This window comes from Punica granatum, chromosome 5 (genome assembly GCF_007655135.1).
Source record: "Punica granatum isolate Tunisia-2019 chromosome 5, ASM765513v2, whole genome shotgun sequence".
Lineage (NCBI taxonomy): Eukaryota > Viridiplantae > Streptophyta > Magnoliopsida > Myrtales > Lythraceae > Punica > Punica granatum.
The window spans coordinates 8,866,477-8,884,573 of record NC_045131.1 but is presented as its reverse complement, the minus strand read 5'-3'; the positions used below and the strand labels follow the sequence as shown (position 1 = coordinate 8,884,573).

The 18,097-nt window shown below is 42.2% G+C and overlaps 3 protein-coding genes across 4 annotated transcripts; 1 reads left to right on the top strand and 2 right to left on the bottom strand.

The window, feature by feature from the left end:
* Positions 1-5,413: 5,413 nt before the first annotated feature.
* On the top strand, positions 5,414-7,404 carry LOC116208240 (dehydration-responsive element-binding protein 2F). Its single transcript, XM_031541586.1, has one exon. The coding sequence runs from the start codon at positions 6,607-6,609 to the stop codon at positions 7,402-7,404; it is 798 nt and encodes a 265-aa protein (XP_031397446.1). The 5' UTR covers positions 5,414-6,606.
* Positions 7,405-7,845: 441 nt separating this feature from the next.
* Positions 7,846-13,552, bottom strand: LOC116208239 (DNA-binding protein SMUBP-2). Of its 2 annotated transcripts, none has more exons than XM_031541584.1 (15): positions 13,383-13,552; positions 13,180-13,284; positions 12,968-13,036; positions 12,428-12,517; positions 12,225-12,308; positions 11,908-12,072; positions 11,538-11,725; positions 10,974-11,046; positions 10,510-10,563; positions 9,904-10,161; positions 9,358-9,564; positions 9,155-9,258; positions 8,750-8,894; positions 8,489-8,623; positions 7,846-8,352 (listed from the first exon to the last, which is right to left on the bottom strand). In XM_031541584.1, the coding sequence occupies exons 1-15, from the start codon at positions 13,482-13,484 to the stop codon at positions 8,176-8,178; spliced, it is 1,956 nt and encodes a 651-aa protein (XP_031397444.1). In that variant the 5' UTR covers positions 13,485-13,552; the 3' UTR covers positions 7,846-8,175. The 2 variants fall into 2 exon arrangements, with proteins under 2 accessions (XP_031397444.1, XP_031397445.1); XM_031541585.1 differs by having other exon boundaries at positions 12,968-13,032; positions 13,383-13,497.
* A 1,062-nt stretch (positions 13,553-14,614) lies between these two features.
* Positions 14,615-17,860, bottom strand: LOC116208365 (adenylosuccinate synthetase 2, chloroplastic). The gene is made up of 4 exons (XM_031541755.1): positions 17,411-17,860; positions 16,444-17,136; positions 15,162-15,473; positions 14,615-15,042 (listed from the first exon to the last, which is right to left on the bottom strand). The coding sequence occupies exons 1-4, from the start codon at positions 17,714-17,716 to the stop codon at positions 14,872-14,874; spliced, it is 1,482 nt and encodes a 493-aa protein (XP_031397615.1). The 5' UTR covers positions 17,717-17,860; the 3' UTR covers positions 14,615-14,871.
* Between the last annotated feature and the right edge of the window lie 237 nt (positions 17,861-18,097).

The window sequence follows — 18,097 nt, the reverse complement described above, 5'->3', positions numbered from 1 at the left end:
AAAAAAGACTCAAGGGAAAAAATTTATTAATTTTCCTCTAAAATCTTCACTTGAACTATGGAATCATTCCATCAGAACCAGAGATTAAACGAATCTCTTTTACATGGCTTGGACAATTTTCCAATTTAAAAAATGTTTTGAACAATAATAGTCTCCTCTAATGATTATAAAGGTAAACTGCACCGGTGGTCCAAAAAGTTTCATAAATGTTTCAAGTTGGTCCAAAATATTTTTTTTGGTAACTTGATGGTACAGTAAGTTTCAAAACCCTTTCAATATGGTACATTCAGTCATTTTACGCTTGACGCCATTATACTCCAAATTTTTTAAAATTACAAAACCACCTAAATTTTTTGAACTTTTTAAATTTTGCCCCACATTCTCTCTCTTCCTTCTCGACTTTCTCTCTCTTCTGCAAGTTCCGACAAGTTCCCGTCCAATGGCCCCCGAGATCCGCCCCTCCGATCTGACGGCCCTATAAAACCTACCCTCTGTCGAGTTCCCGTCCAACGACCTCCGAGATTCGCCCTTTCGATCCAACGGCCCTACAAACCCTCCCATCTGTCTTCGATTCTCTACTGTCTCACAGGACGAGACGATGGGGGCAATCAAGCCGGCGGTCGTGGACGGGATAATGACCTTCGAGTGGGTGTTCTGCACCTCGACGCTCGGGGTGGCGACGACGGTCATCGCCTCCCTGATCAGGCTCAACTAGGACATCCTGCCGTGGGCCTCCCTGGCCATCACCATCGCCCTCGTCATTGTCTTCGAGGTCATCGGTGGAGCAGTCGGCGGGGCGAGCTCAACCCCACCGCCACAGCGTCATTCTAGGCAGATCTCTAGGGGCCGTTGGACGGGAACTTGCCGAGTCGATTAGAGGGGAGCGAGAGGAGGAACAGTGAAGGGGGACGAGAAAGACAATGAATAGTGGAGGAGAGAGGGGAGTTGGGCAAAATTGAAAAAGTTTAAAAATTTGGATCGTTTTGCAATTTTAAAAAATTTGGAGTATAACGGTTTCAAGCGTAAGATGACATAATGTACCATATTCAAACGGTTTTGAAACTTAATGTACCATCAAGTTACCAAAAAAATATTTTGGACCAACTTGAAATATTTATGAAATCTTTTGAACTATCGATGCAATTAATCCTGATAATAATGATAATAATTTTCCGATTCCCTCCAAATATCTGAGCTGGACAAGCCATAAATGCAAATCTTGACTTTTATAATTATGTGACTGTCATTGTGATTGAGTTTGAGTCGATGAAACTCCATGTGGTGTACCACCGGAGACCACAAATGTGAGAGAAAGGAAATGTTTTCCAAAGTATTATCCTTCACTTGAGGATCCAAAATATCTTCCTTGTTCTATCTTTAAAAACCCCGAGCAGTTTGTTTAAAGAATTTTATTCCGGGTAATGGAAATCGCCATAATCAATGATAAAAGTCTTAACGGAGAAGTCATAAGAGTAAGTTAGAACAGGAGGCACATGACAACCAAGTCGACCGATTGGACCCTGAGCTGTGCGGGACGATGTTGGTCCGGGTTTGGTCGAACTCTAGGTTGGCTCATCTGGCCCAGGTAGCCATTCATCAATTTATAAATATTGAATCAATGAAAATGTCAAATACCGGCAGATGAGCTACTTTTATAGGAAATATTTTCCTGTGTGCTGAGGACAGAGAATGGAGAATTATTATTTTTCCATCTTTTGCTGAAATACAGAAATGGAAAGGAAAACATAAGTGAAAAGTAGAACAGTGGGCCAATTGGGAGACAGGACACAGACAGTACCAGGGGGTGCCTGTCAAAATCAGTACATCCCCTACGTGGCATGTTCTGATTGGGTCGCGCCCGTATCAAATTGAATGAATTTTGGCTCAATTCCTAATGTCAATTCAAGCGATTCGACGTTTATTCCATTTAAATGAAGTTTGGGTTCGAATCTTTGTGAATGTAAAAAATTCATGTTATGAGAGTTTTATCCCTTAATTAGTCGACTCGGTTCGACTGGATTAATCGAGGTTTAATTGAACTTTCAGATATTAGGATTCACGAACAAAAAATTGCTAAAGTCATCTTACCCAAAAAAAATTGCTAAGGCTGCACCAACCACTGAGATTAATTTAAATGATTCAGTATTTATTCTCTTACTTAATGTATCAAATTTGAATGTGTCTCTCTTATTATAGAAAAAAAAAAGTTATCGAGATTGACTCTTGTGAATAGATAATAAAAAGAAAGTATTGATTGAGAGAGCTTTTAACTCTTAATGAGTCATTCCGTCAGAATTATTGACTTTTTAAACTTCTGAATATTATATTATAGTATATATATATATAAAAAAAAACAAGAAATTGCTGAGGCCACACCAAGCAGCAAAACTGAGGAATTGTACTTATCGTCTCGGCCTGCAAGTTGCGACAAAGACCAACCCCCCGCTTTCAACGCCCTCTCTCTCTCCCCCTCTGGGCTGAGCTCCGACGAGACTCCCTTTATATCTCTCCGGCAACAGCGACGGCGACGGGCTATTATGCTGCAGCTATTCTTCGCGGTGGCTTTCTCGGCGGTGCCTCTGACGCTATACGTGCCGCCGATTCGGAGCCTAAACCTCTTCGTGGAGACCTTGGAGGACTTGCTCCGGCAGACCGCCGTCTACACTCTCAGGGCCTATCCTCGCGTCCGCCTCGCCTGCTCCCGCATCTTCCACTCCGTCGTCCGCTTCGCGAGGTAGACAGACTCCGCTCCACGTATACTCCCTTACCGCTGTCCAATTTCCCTGTTATGTATTCTATATGTTCGGAGCAATCTGTTTCAGCCCCCGTTGAGCTCCGCCGCACGAACAGTTCCAAGTGGGTGACGAATGTTTAGATTTCAAGCTGTAGATTTCTTGTACATGGATATGCTGCTCGGAGTTACCCGTGGTTTTGGGATCCGGTTCTCCTCTGTGTTCACCATTCCCTTTGTGGTCATCAATTGATTCGATTTCCTGCATCCCGTGTCGTGTGTAATTCTTCGTCAAGTTTGGTTTTTTTCGGTTGGAGATGATATAGATTCTAGGAGTTGCTTGACTGAATTGAAAATCAAGAACTTGGTCGAGCTGCAATACGAATGGAATAGCCGAGTTTGATTTGTGGCCAAAAAAGAAGAGATGGAATTGGTGAATGTGGACAGTACAAATCTATTCTGAAGATAGAAGCTAGTATATTCCGGTCACGAGGAAGAGGATGCCTCGTTCGTGGGAGGAAATGTCTTACCGGATAATCTGATCATATTGATTAGTCTGATAAATGACGACACAAATGTTCCTTCGTTTTCACTCTTTCATCCATGACTATATTTTGCTGAGTAAATTGCGGTCACTTTGTTTCTCGGTAACACTTGGAATCATAGTAACATAAACGGTAAACCCTTCCCGTCATCCATTTATCTTCGTAGATTGGCGAGTGGGCAGTAGTTTAATCAGTTTCTGGATAAGTTTCGAGTATAATCTGCCTTGAGTTGGTCTGCTCTTTCCTTTTCAGTTTCTTACAATCCAAGCCTCATGGTCAACCCTGGGCAACTCATACGAACAAAGGAAGGAAGTTGAAATTCTTGGTAGATGGTGATCTCTTTATTCTGTCTCGTACTCAGTTTTGGCGAGTTCAAACTTCATGTGAGGAACATCTGACACAGAGTCCTGCAAGTTAATAGGGATTCTGGGATCACGCATAGGTGGTCGGCGGGTTCGATTAGGGAGAAATTATTTTCTCAGTACAATGAGATAATGCCTTTTCTCGCGGGTGGGGTTGTAGGAGCAGTAGATGTAAACTCAGATCCATAACCAGACCCCATCGCCATAAATATCTGCAATAGCATCGCGAAATCCTTGAAATCCTCTCTGTGGGTCATTTGGCGGTTCGGGTTATTCATCATTAAGGTTGAAGACAGAGGTGGTGGGGTTGGTCACAACACAAACAGGATGTATAGTCCTCATGAGTCCACATCATCTTCTCATTTTTGTTTCTGCGTTCGTCTCATAACATTTGCTGGTTGAATAATCAGTGAAAAAAACAGTTGCTGGTTGAATAAATGATTGATTGGTAGGTTGGTGTGGGACGGTAGTTAGTTACATTGTTTCTTGCAGCTGCGATAACGTTCTATATTATGTAGTTGTCCCCTCTTGTTTGCTACTTTGGCTTTGGGGAGGTGTCGTGTGGAGTTGTCCAAGTAGCTTCTGTGTCGGCTGAACAGAGCAGGATGATATAAAAGCAAAAAAAAATTCTATTTCTTCGTAGCACATGGATGTTGGCGGAATGAACTTGCCGTCCTAAGATTAGTTGGGGTCAACCCTTTTGCAGCGTCTTTGCATTCGTGTCGAGTTTCTGCCCTTTGGAAATGGAGAGACAAGTCAAAGGTCATGTGGAAGATGTTTTGGACATGTTCATTAGGTCGGTGAGTACGCAGTCTCCACTTTGCATGTTAGAAATAAACAGTAACGCATTATCGAAAAAAAAAAAAAAAAAAGAGAGGAAGAAATGAACAGTAACATGGAGAATGATGATGGGGAAAAGAGAATTTGATCTCGTATTACGTACGAGCAGTCAGCTGGCCTTGTTCCGTCTATGAATCCAGTAATATATCTGTAGCTAGCATATCCATGGGCCTGCTGCATAGGGATGGCATGTAAAGAAGCATGAGAGCATTGTAAGGTGGCCCAACAGGCAAACATGCATATATATCATATATGGACATTGACATGATCATGGTACGATGATGCCGGTGGGCCCCCACGACCACATTGCAACTGTGCATGGATGGATGGCAATGGCATGGTGCATGCATGGGATAAAAGTGAGGGTGGGATGAATGGAGAAGACGAAGCCTTACTTCACAGTTCACCCCGGGAATCAGGCCATATCAATATGGAAGAGAAATTTCAGGGGGGCTCGTGAAAATGGAAAATGTTGGGAGGTGAGCTGTCCCTCATTCATGTTATGTACTTACACACAATATTCATGTATATATATATATATATATATGTATGTATTTGCAGAATTGATCATTTCTCTATATGTCATGTGTTTCTTGGTGTTGGCCTACGTATATACATTAGGAACCAATTCCAAATAGAATCCGAGGCTCTCTCTCAACCCCCCTTCACATGCCTCCAAATTCTTCTTACCTAGTCTTCCCCACTCCTTGGATTCTCTCACGGCCAGTAATACTCCCAGATCCGTTACGAATTTCGCGGACCTGTCGACATCCTCGCCAAAACTTTTCAATGATGTTTATAATACCGTCTGATGGAGCAACATAAACGAATGAACACTAACTAATCAATAAAATAACTACATCTTGAGTCAGTCCCTGAGTTTCACGGCTGATTCAAGTGATTATACCTATTCTAGAAACGTCTCAAGCGCATGTTCCGCCTAGATGATTTACGGTGAATTCAAACCTATCACCGTAAGTTCGAGGACTTGTTCATTGTTTAGTGTGATCTCAACAGCTCCACACCTCTTCAAGGAAGATCAAATTGTATGGTAAAAACTGTAAACCGTATGCTATATCCCAATCCAAGAAGGGAGACAAAGTTACTTACCCTTCACATGAATCTCAAACGATGCCCCAAAAAAAAAAAAAGAAGAAGCAGGGTTTGACTCGTGCTCTCCGTTTGATCTGTGACTCACTTTATTACATCATTTCAGTTCCTATCAATGATCTGAATCATGATCATCCCCCTTTCCGATGAATTCCCACTAGATCCTTTCCTTCCCCTCCTCTCTACGGTCGAAAACGACAACGGACCAGAAAATAAATTCAATTGCATGGAGCTCCGTTTTCACATGCATTATGTGCTCATAGATCATCTTGAAATCCATTGGATCATCAACCGCTTCATTTCTAGTTTCATGTTGGAAAGTGAGATTAAAACAATGCCAGTAAATAATCAACTTTCCAAATCTGGAGGAGTTTCTATTCGATAGCTACGTACCTATACGCCTCTCTGATTGACCACCAAGTAGGCACGGAGTCGCTCGTATTGACGGTCATGCAGATATCCCAAGTTTATACTGCACAGGTCCCTTCTACATCAGTTGATGGTGGTCTCAACGCGTCTCCTCTTTACATCATCAATCCATCGAACCCTTGTCCATCCATGCATGCGTCATGCACGACATTGTATATCAATCGTGCTGAGTTCGTTCCTTCATTTTAAGTGAGATCATGGGTATTATGACTTTCTATTCACTAAAATTAATCTCATTTGGCGATCGGTTTGCTCAAGCACAAGGTTCTACCTGGGATTACATGTGGCTAATTTACCGTCACATCCTCTAAATTGGTAAAAGTTCGTTCTAAGGGATCAAACAGTAAATTTTGGGATTGTTAGAGGGAAGAAGTATATAATCCAATCGCAAGACACTCATACTCCAAGTAACGGTCACACGGGCATCAAAGTGGTTTTCCCCCCAAAACGTGATCGCATTTAAACCCCAAAACTCTTCACTCACACTCCCTACTTATCCCCCGCGCCCTCGTAAGCTTATACCCCAACTCTCAGCTCTCACTCCCTCTCATCAAACTCTTCAACTCGTCAGACCTTCCTATCCGAGACAATGGAAAACTGCCGAAAGTCCCCGTTTAAGCCGTGGAAGAAGGGCCCGGCACGGGGCAAGGGTGGCCCTCAGAACGCCTCCTGCTCTTACCGAGGGGTGAGGCAGAGGACTTGGGGCAAATGGGTTGCTGAGATCAGGGAGCCGAAGAAGCGGACACGGCTCTGGTTGGGCTCGTTCGCCACGGCAGAGGAGGCAGCCATGGCGTACGACGAGGCTGCAAGGAGGCTGTATGGGCCCGAGGCATACCTTAACTTGCCCCACCTCCAGGCGGGCCAGAGCTTCCCGAACAAGGCCCACAACAAGTTCAAGTGGTTCCCTTCGAGGAACTTCATATCGATGTTCCCCTCGTGCGGGCTGCTCAACCTCAATGCCCAGCCCAGCGTTCATGTCATTCACCAGAGGCTCCAGGAACTCCAGCATAGGACTGGTCCCTCGGACTCCAAGGCCGAGAAGACTGACAGAGACGACCACAGGTCGAAGGAGAAGGATCAGGTGGAGACTGGACCTAGTGAGGAGAAGCCGCAGATTGATCTGAATGAGTTTCTCCAGCAGATGGGGATCCTGAAAGGGGAGGATCCACCGGAGAAGAATGACTCGGAAGAGCACAACCAGGTGGTGCAAGAAACACCATTCAAGGAATATGATCCACTGGCCATTTTCGAGGACAAGAACTTCGACTGGGATGCGCTGATCGAGATGCAGGGCTTTGGAGGTCACCAGGAAGGAGGAACAAGCAGTTGTCAGCTCTACGATATCGGTGAAGGCCTCACATTGCCTTCCACCATTTGGAACTTCTGAAATAAAGAGCTCGCAACAGGAAGACAACAATAATACTTGTTCCCTTATAGTCTGTACTTAGTAGCATAGCAACAGAGCGGCTCTATTCATTTAGAAGATGGTATAGATCGGTCGTCTCTCCTAACATATGCAAAAAGTTCTACAATACAGATAATTAAAAGCGGGAGAGAGTGAGAGTACTAGTAGCTTCAGGTGAGTGTTACGATGCAGAGAAGCGAGGAGACTCCGGTAGTTTTAGGGCAGTGGAAAAATTGAGCCAACATCAAACTTACTGAGACATTCACTAGCATTACAGTTTTGTATGCTCTCTGAGCTTGAGTTTGATCCTCTTCCCAGTCAGTACTTCAACAATACATGAAAGTGCACCGAGAGAGAGAAATCACATCTAGCAGTGAAGCTGAAGACGACATTTGTTGAAGCTGACAGCGACAAGAGCACGAGCAGCAGGAATCTGATTTTTCCAAGTACTATGATAAGATCTACCATGTCATGATCAGATTATGCATTCATATTTGGAATCTTTTCTTTCAAAATCCTATGCTTCGTGCAACAGAAAGAGTTTACATGGATAAAAGAAAACAAAAAACTGCCAGACGATTATCATATCAACCATTGTTCCTCTTTTCCAGCAATCGAGAATTGATTATCGGCTAAGAAACAGCAGGAAGGTCTGATTAATCTTCCCAGTAGCGGCACTCCCAAAGAAGGTAGGATTATCTTCCAAGAAGCCCATTTGAAGGTTACCATATGCCAAGAAGTGAGAAGTCCCCATCATTCATTGCAGTACTCTGAGGCACTTAGATACTCACCGTTCTCCTCAAAATACTGAACTAAACGTTCCAAGAATTCATCGCTACTCACAGTATCAGTGTCACAGATCAGGCAACATTGCCTTCTTGCCCGTGTCACAGCCACATTCATTCGCCTTTGATCACTCAGAAACCCCACCTAACAACAAACAGAAAGAAGCAAGAGAAAACATGAGAAGATAAGATGTAATTACATACACGCAATTATGTGAAGGCAAGGTACACAAGCAACACACACATGAGAATGAGAAGTGCACTTTGCAAATTCAAAATACCTCTTTCTTCGAGTTTGACCGGACCATCGATATAATAATTGCTTCCTTTTCTCGACCTTGGAAACCATCCACCGTCGAGATCTCCACATCTTTAATTTTGTCTTCATTGCTTCTGAGAATTTTAAGCAAGACAACCTGCAGCATTCAATAGTTATAGTAAATGAGAATTTCATTTTCTTCTTCACTCGAAAATGTGAAGCTAGAACTTGCTTAAGATTACAAGATTTTGACGCTAAAAGAATTGGTAGGTAGTTATCATACCTGTGCAGCATAAGGTGTAATTATCCCAATATCTGAAGCCCGAACTCCATCATTTACAAGCCTTTTTGCATGGGCGATTGCAACCTCAGCTTCCCCTTCATTCATTGTGCTCTCCTCTTCATCCTTCTTCTCTTCCATGTCGCACCTGAAAACCATTAGAAAGAAACAATACGTCTGTACTTTGGTAAATGGAAAAGCAAATTGAAATTCATTCTTTCACCATAATAACAAATTTGTCAATATAAAGAGTTCATTGTGATCACTTGGCACAATATCAGCGTGCTCATGCTAATTTTTCTAACTCTATTTCCCTGCCGTACTAAAATTCAGGGACATAGATTATGTTCAACTCTCAATGGCACGGCAAAGCACGCTTGAAACACATCATTAACAGCTAAGGCATACCCGGCTATGTCTACAAGAAGTAGGGTTGGTTCGGTTGAAGTTGACTTCTTTACATCCTCGAGATCAAAGAGCATATGGCCCGCAACACTGGCATGAGCTTCAATCTGATAAGCAAAGCAAAAGAAATATCCATCAACCAACAAGAAAGAAGGCAAGAATTTATTGTCATCACCCAACAAACTTGACATGATCCAAGAGAACACCTTACTGTTGTAGAGTTCCTTCGAGGACCAATTCATAATAAGCTCGTTCATGCGGTACTGAACTGTGAGCATAGCTGTTACTTCATCACCATATAACTCGGCAAGGCGTTCAAAGAGGGTTCGTCCTAGACCTTTCTTCTCGGCCTCAACACTTTGGATAGTTGGAGGTAGCTGAAGATGATCCCCGGCAAGTACACATCTTGAACCCTAAAATTTTAAGAGAGATTTGGATAGTAGCAGAAGTTAAATGTGTAGATCCTAGGACAAAATCCAGTTTAAAAAAAGAAGCGGACAAGAAATAAAGTAAAGAAATTTTCGCACAACTACTATTGAGAGTTATAGAAATCTCCTCAATGGCATCTATGGGAAGTGGAAGTGTATATGCTTCACATTGAATGAATTTATGTTGTTACTGTCAACAAAAAGAAGACAATCCTAGATTTACAGCTAAATTAAAATTGTTTCCAAGATAATATTACTATTAATCCCTTTGTGCTGTTCTCATAAATTTGGAGATTGCTGTTACTGCCACATTGAAAGTATTACCTTCAGTAGAGCTATCCAGCAAGCTACCTCAAGTGCTTGAGCAGCTTCGTCGATGATCACTAAATCAAAGGAAGAATTGTGCAACTTACGAGAAAATGCACCAGTTAATGTTGTCAGAACAACATGAGCATTCTTTATGACATCTGTCACAGCTAGCTGCTGCCTCTTGCGCTCTTCTTTGGAAAGAGCCCTAAGCTCCCTCTGAATGTCCCTCCGTGTGTTCTTGTCTCTGGTTTTTAACAACTTTCCATTCAATGCCTAAAGCAAAGCAAATTAACATTATCTGACAGCACAGAATCTGAATAAACAGTCACCATTTCCATGTTTAATTAAGTCATACACGATTCTTAAATATATATTATCCTTGGGCATGTACCGTCCAATAACTCCTTTTCTTTTTTCCCTCAATAGGCATCAGCAGGACTTCATGAATGAATTACGCAGTGTAAGATGACCAACCAGAAGAAGGAATCATAGTGTATCATTAAGGTTTTAAATTCAAAATATGCTAGTTTATATTAAAACAATTGACTTTTCAGCTTCTAGCATAAGCTGCAGGGTTTTATCAAGCAGTATTCAGGACAAAAGATGTTTATGTCTCCATACCTTCATTTCCTTCCGAATGTCATTGGCAAGTGAACTATTATCCCCTCGAAGGACCTATAAATGGGCAACTATAAGCAACCGAATATAAATGAACTCCTATAGGTAGCATATTACCCAATTCACAATAACCTATAGAGAATAAGACGCAAAAAGTTGCACAAAATAAGGAGAAAGATCAATTAAGTGCAAGAACAAAAGAGGTCCACAGCACAGATCCGCTCAGTGGCAACAGTTCAAATGGGTGATGTGCCAGCAAGCAAACAGGAGAAGTATTGCACTTTCATTTATGTAAAATGAGCCCCAAATAATGCTTTGAAGTTTTTTTTCTTTTGTAAGTTCAGGTAAGGAGCCTGTTAATCTTTCACTAAATACTGTCTTCCATCTGAGAAGATGTAAACAGATATATTCCAGCTCCGTAACAGTCACCTTGATATTTCATTTATGAAGGTCAGGCAATTACACACCTGTGCATCCAATGCACTGTCCAGTACTTGAGGCAGTAAGCGTGCAGGATGCCCCAACCTCACCAACTTCACTCTATTAGCCAATCCAAAAAGGAGCATTAGAGAAATAATATGAATGACTATTGCCAAATTAACATTTAAAAACAATTCAAAATAGAAGGAAACAAATTTCTTATATTCAAGATAAGCCATATTAAGAGTGAAAAATTATGGCACGTTATGACTTTTGCAATTAAAAAAAATTGTTGAAACATTAGCTAATCAATCATATCCTTGGTACTACAAATAGTATTCTGGACAACCTCCCACTCAGCCAATTAGTTTCACTTAACTTCTGTCAAGAAGACATGTAAGCTTCCTCCAAAAAATGATTTCCGGAAGAAGCAAAATAAAAACATGTTATCACTCAAATTAGAAAATAAGTACATGCATGACAATATAGGCAGGAAACTAATTCAACCAATTCAATTACACATCTCAAACTTTACTTAAGCAAACACCAATTCAACGGAAAAAAAACTGATTATTTAAGACCAGATGTTCAACACATGTCATAGGCAATACCTGTGGGGAACCAATCGTTCAACTATATTATCTACAGCAATATTGGAAGCAGCGCATGCAAGGATCTTAGATCCACGCTTGACTTCTTGTAGGATGATTTCCACCACAGCTGTTGTTTTCCCCGTTCCAGGAGGCCCATGCAGTAAAAACACATTTTTAGATGACAGGGCCTTTGATATGGCGTCTTTCTTGGAACATAAAAAGAGAGCTGAGTCAGCAAAAATCAAGCAGAGTGAAGCCTAACAAGTAATTAGATATCACAAACAAAAGCAAACATATTCACGGAAAGTGCAAAAATGCATGCAACTATTTTGAATGACAAGTATTGCAGTGCTTAAGTGAGTTCTCTCAAGGGCTGAAACTAACAAACCTGAGAGTGATCAAGGTTGGGATTAAAGGGCCGGAATGTAGCCTCCTTTTTGGAGATGGTAGGGGGTCTTTCTCCAAATAGAACGGGAATTAAATCAGCTGCTGGTCCCTTCTGCACACCTTTACTCAGCTGTATTAAGGCATCCTTCATCCTACGGTATGTAATCTGCATGTCCAATCAAATGTAAGTACCTTTTGATCGTGGTTTTCACAAAGGAACTTAACACTGAAGCAACACCAACTGTATCACAATTCTATCAAACAGCTGAATTATAACAATTTTTGCAGTCAATATATGAAAAATTGACAATGACATACCTCATTTGCCACCTTTTCCAGTCGCAGGGGACCATTTAAACCTTCTTCTGGAATATCATCAAAAGCAACAGTTATTGATGAATCCTGTACAAGCGGTAGAACGGTGTGAAGAAAAAATTAGGGTTCTCGTCTTTAGAGAGCTGCCAACTGAGAGAAAAGAACACGACTACAATGCATCAAATAAGCACTTCGCTAGAAATTACCTTCAACCGGTAAACCACACCTTGCCCAAGAGCAGGAGAACCTAAATCAGCCTTATTAGGTTTTAGGACGACCACATCATGAGTGCTAAACTGCAACAAGGATTCATTCCAGTAGAATCAGGAAAACAGGGAAGGCACAAGTAAGAACTAAGAAGTACATTCAGCAATACAACCCGCTCACGATCCCATAGCTGTAAAGTAATCAAACATACCACCAGTACACACATAAAACACCTAAAAGTAGAATAGTTGCTTAAGCACGAAATCAATATAGGAACTACAACATTGAGCAAGGATTAGTCACGAGATGACTTGCAGAGAATTGCTTTGCTAAGGCATGAGATTGCCATCCTAGACTGTACCAATTCGATGAGTTCAAGTAAAGATTATTTTTCACTTATTGGAAGCATTACGGAATTCCGTATCTCAATGGAGCCAACATACAGTGCCCAGGTTTGTGTAATTGTGCATGGACTATAATCCAAACAAACATGAAGGGAAGTAAGAGGACAACGGTGGCAGCTGAAGAATCTTCATCACCTTGTGAGCAGGAAGGACATCCCCTTTCGTAGATTGAAATTCAAGCAGAGTTTTCCCCATCAGACCTGTCTACTTCCACAATGAACCATAAATTAATGCAACGGCCATGAAAACAAGAATAGAACTTGAGCCACCTGCAAGACTATCAACACAAGAATCAATTGCCATTTGACTTCGATGAGCTTCGAATTCCATGAAAATGGCGAGTTCACCTGAGCGTCAACGCACTTCAGGTTGAGGATAGTGGATCCTCTCTTCTGAGCAGTATCCAAGTTTCTGGAAGCGCCTGAGCTGATGGACGCCGATATCTCAGCTTCCTGCAACATTCATTTATACGTTATGCCGGCTGTTGAAGCAGAAACGCATGCGAACAACAGATTAGCATCAGCGCTGATCAGAAGAAGCTAACGAGAACCTTTTCCAAATCGATCAAAGGGGACATGGTGGAGACGAATTGCTCCAGAGAGACGGCAGCAGCTGCTTTCTTCTTGTTCTTGCTTCCTCCCCCCGTCGCCATTTTTGCTGCTCTGAGCTTCACCCGCTCACCAAAATCAGAGAGTGCCCCTCTCTATCACCCGCAGTGATATATACATTCGTAAATGCATGCATACATACATATATACGTGTACATATATCTTCTTCTTTTTTCTCTTTTTTCTTTTTATTTATTTATTTTCGGACTAAAAGTCTAAAACTGCTATATTTTATTTTATCATTCTCAAAAACGAGACGCGTACATTTGAACGGAATTAATCTCCCTATCATATCTCATGCTCTCACGCAAAAAAATCCGAATCATTTGCATTAATTTAGGTCTATAAATCCAAAATGTCAGAAAAAATGACAACGGGTAACAAAAATCGGGTTCATGAAAGGAATTGCATTCACATTCACATCATGATCTTATATAATTCTATATCAAAGTTAGAAACATCAAAATCTCTATGGTGACTTCGGATCGTGTATTCATTTTTTTTTTTTGTTAATTCGGGGTGTCCAGACTTCTCCCAACTAATCTCCAGTACTCTGTGAACCCCGACGATACACAGAGCGGATAATTACGCCAAAGACACTCCGATGGCTCCAAGGAGATTCGAATCCGGAATCAGGTGTTCGTATCATGTATTCACTTGTCATTTAGGATTGAATATGCCCACTCCAATCATTTATTTATTTGTAGGGTCATAGCATCGGTCGAAAATAGAAACCAATCTGCTACTAATATTATACTCCACTTGTGTCGAAAGAGAACAAGTCGATATGAGCCTGCCAACTAATCTCCAGTACTCTGTGAACCCCGACGATACACAGAGCGGATAATTACGCCAAAGACACTCCGATGGCTCCAAGGAGATTCGAATCCGGAATCAGGTGTTCGTATCATGTATTCACTTGTCATTTAGGATTGAATATGCCCACTCCAATCATTTATTTATTTGTAGGGTCATAGCATCGGTCGAAAATAGAAACCAATCTGCTACTAATATTATACTCCACTTGTGTCGAAAGAGAACAAGTCGATATGAGCCTGCGTTAGATTGGTAATCTATATCGGTTCAAAGAAGTTATGTATGTTCTGCAGAAAATTGCCAGGCCACAAGATGGCCACAGAAACAACCCTCCACAACACCTCAAACAATGCCGAGAGGATCGAAAAATTTGCTTTCCCAGAACATTAAAGCATCACGAACTGAACAGACCGACTCACCGAGATCAGTAACTGCACAGAAGAGCGGTCCTCATATGCTCCTTCGAAAAATTAAAGTCACAAGATTCTCACATCTATTATGTATCACCCGTTCGCAAGTTTCATTCCATTCTATTTCTACCGACAAGTAATTCTAGGGTGAATAATCTGGCCAATAATGAGTTCAAGCCAGGACGAAGAGTAACACTGAGATACTTCATTTGTAAATGAGGGCGTCCCTTCCTGGGCCCACACCGATATAATGAATCGGTACTCCGACGAGCTCTTCGATCCTCTCCACGTACTGGCGAGCAGCCTTGGGAAGATCAGAGTAGGTCCTGATGGAAGAAATATCAACCTGCCAACCTGGTAATACCTCATATTCCACCTAAAAACACCAAGCAAATGAGAGTTATGCCTCCAAGAACTGAGGATGTACCATTGCGCTTCACTTGCTCAGGCAGAATTACAGAAGTTAATCGCTCACACAAGAGTTAAACGGCTCACCTTTAATTGCTCAAGTAGTCGAAGATCAGCAGGGAACGAGTTGATGGGTGTACCATCAGTGTGTTTGTATGCAACCCCCAGTTGGATCTCGGGAAGATCCGACAAAACATCGAGCTTGGTGAGGTTCAAAGAAGAAAAGCCATTAATTAGGCAACAGTATCTGAGAGCAACTATATCGAGCCACCCACAACGTCGAGGACGACCGGTAGTTGTCCCAAACTCCTGGCCTGCAAATCTTAGCAGATCACCACCCTTCCCCAGTATTTCTGTCGGGAAAGGGCCAGAACCAACTCTCGTGGTGTATGCTTTAACCTGTGCAGGATAAGTCCACAATAAACCAAAAACAGAAGTTAGAAATTCTGTTTTCCGCATTTGAAACACAAACTGTACCAAGAATGAAACCATCTAGCAGTATCTATGCAACACATCGACATCAACTTCCTCGGGTAGCTCACGCAAGAAAGTCGCAGTTTTGACAGGCATAAATTCGACATACAAGACATCTTACCAGGTGACTTTCTCCAGAAATTGACAATCAGTATGAACTTCAGTTTCTTTGCAGATAACTGAAAGACGTTGTCTTGAAATGCATTTCATAGTATGCGCTGTCTAAATTTGCCAATTGAGTCTGCAAAAAGGTCTAACTTTACACCAAAACAGTAACATCTCGGGAATTAGGCCATAAGCGGCACACGTGACTTTGGAGGCAACGTCTTACTGGGACTCCATCCACATCCTTGAGTTAGATCTCAAATTAAAGACAATTCGCTAAACCAACTTCTTCTCCTATAGACCTCTTAATATTTGGTGGGCTATAGACCTCTTAAAATTTAAGTGGGCTATAGACCTCTTTTCCTATAGACCTCTTAAAATCAGGGTGGGCTATAGACCCCTTCATCAGTTCCAGCCAACCAAAGTCCCTATTTTCAAGCATGCAAATGCAAATGCAATTCGTGCTTCTTTTTCTAAATTGAATGAGCAAGACATGACCAAATTCTGTAGGAAATAAGGTTACATTTGGTTCAAAGAAATGGATCGGGGTTGTATTATAGCAGTCCCGTCTCATATAAACTTCTATTCAGAACAGTTGGGCACCTTTATATGAAAGGTGGTTTAACAAGTTACTGTATTAGGTGTAAATTCAGACGGTTTCCTAAACTTCATAGCACAAATTGAGACAATACTGAACTACAAGGGGCAAACAGAAAGCAATATATATATAATATAAAAATTAAAAAGAAATCTTAACTAGAAAACAGAAGCAAGTTTGATTGGAACTTACAACTCCAATCAGATCACCGAGAACTCTTGGGGCAATGCCAAGGCCAGTGCAGATTCCACCAGCCGATGGGCTAGAGGAAGTTACGAAGGGATATGTTCCAAAATCAATATCCAACATCGTTGCTTGACCACCTTCGACCAATATTTTCTTCTTCTGCGCAATGGACTCATTCATCACATGCACAGTATCTGCAATGAACGGCTCCAACCTCTCAGCGAATCTCTTGTATCTCTCAACTTCTTCCTTGAGCATCTCAGGCCCATAATTGAAACCTTGGAACCTTGCCGCAGCATCCGATAACAATAGATCAAGCTTCTGCGGGAAAGTATCCATGTGACTGAGGTCGCTCACTCTGATACCATTCCGATTGACCTTGCTAGAATAACATGGCCCGATTCCCCTCTTGGTTGTCCCGATGAAAGATTTAGCCAGCTCCGCTTCCCGCAGACCGTCCACAGCCTGGTGGAAGTCAAACAACAGATGGGCACGATCAGATACCAGGATCCTTCCTTTGCAAGGGACGCCGCTGGCCTCCAGTCCGTCAATCTCCTTAAAAAGCCCCGGAAGATGCACCACGACTCCATTTCCGATGACACAGAGAGTGTCTTCGTTAAGGATTCCCGAAGGAACAAGGTGAAGAGCAAACTTCTTCCCCTCTGCGTTGTAGATGGTATGCCCAGCATTGGCTCCTCCCTGACATCAAACAAAAGACTGCATGAGCTAGAACCCCCTTTATTCTGGAACTTGTCACTCTCAGCTTCACTTCACAGGCCCGACAAGAACCCCCTTCATTCTGGAATTGTCCACTAATCTCCTTCATAGCTAGAAAGCAATTTCTTTGTTGTCTACTAATGACAAAATTTTACATTAAAGAATCAAACTTTCCACCACGCCAACACAAACGCAAGTTCGTAGCTACGGAGAATAGCACGAGACTGTCAGAGGAATCACAGACAGAGCCGTTCACCTGACAACGAGCGACGACGTCGAAATGCTGGGCCAGGATGTCGACGAGTTTGCCCTTGCCTTCGTCGCCCCACTGGCAGCCCAGCACGGCCGAAACCTGGCTGAGCGAGTCGATTCGGCTCAGTCCCTCTCCCGCCGCCGGCTCTGAGGCCACGCTCAGCGAAGCCAAGGAGGCCGGGGGCTTGACGGAGCAGACGACGAAGCCCGGGCGGCGAGCGAAGGAGGGGAGGGGCTGGTGGAACCGGAGTCCCCTCCGGAGAGGGGACGCTACGGGTTTGGAGTCGAGGGTGAGAGAGGCTATGCTCATGGCGACTCCACTGGTAGAGAGAGAAAACGGAGAGCGGGAGGAGGAGGACGAGAGCAATAGGAGAGTAAAGGACAGCGGAAGGGAAGAGTCAGCTGTTTCCTTGGCGGCGGCGGAGTGAAGAATCGAACTGCTATCCAGTGGAGAAATTATATTGAGATATCTTATCTTATATCGCCATAAAAAAATACCAATTAAATTATATAAAATAAAAAATTTAATACTAATTACTTGAATAATTTTTATAATTATCCTTAATTAATTAATTTTTAATGATTCTTATTTACCACGTCATTTGAGTTATGGTCATATAAAAAAATTTCTATTCAGTCTTTTTTTTCTTTTATTAGAATTGTACTAATTATACTTGGCCTCTTGTGGGTT

What these genes read in the sequence shown, in the direction of transcription:
- LOC116208240 (XM_031541586.1), top strand. Translation starts at nt 6,607, where the DNA reads ATGGAAAACTGCCGAAAGTCCCCGTTTAAGCCGTGGAAGAAGGGCCCG.
- LOC116208239 (XM_031541584.1), bottom strand. Translation starts at nt 13,484, where the DNA reads ATGGCGACGGGGGGAGGAAGCAAGAACAAGAAGAAAGCAGCTGCTGCC. An exon ending in GAACGATTGGTTCCCCACAG is followed by an intron (nt 11,047 to 11,537) that starts GTATTGCCTATG and finishes ATTGGCTAATAG; the next exon opens with AGTGAAGTTGGTGAGGTTGG. An exon ending in GCTGGATAGCTCTACTGAAG is followed by an intron (nt 9,565 to 9,903) that starts GTAATACTTTCA and finishes TTAAAATTTTAG; the next exon opens with GGTTCAAGATGTGTACTTGC.
- LOC116208365 (XM_031541755.1), bottom strand. Translation starts at nt 17,716, where the DNA reads ATGAGCATAGCCTCTCTCACCCTCGACTCCAAACCCGTAGCGTCCCCT. An exon ending in ACGTCGTCGCTCGTTGTCAG is followed by an intron (nt 17,137 to 17,410) that starts GTGAACGGCTCT and finishes GTTTGATGTCAG; the next exon opens with GGAGGAGCCAATGCTGGGCA. An exon ending in GACTACTTGAGCAATTAAAG is followed by an intron (nt 15,043 to 15,161) that starts GTGAGCCGTTTA and finishes TGGTGTTTTTAG; the next exon opens with GTGGAATATGAGGTATTACC.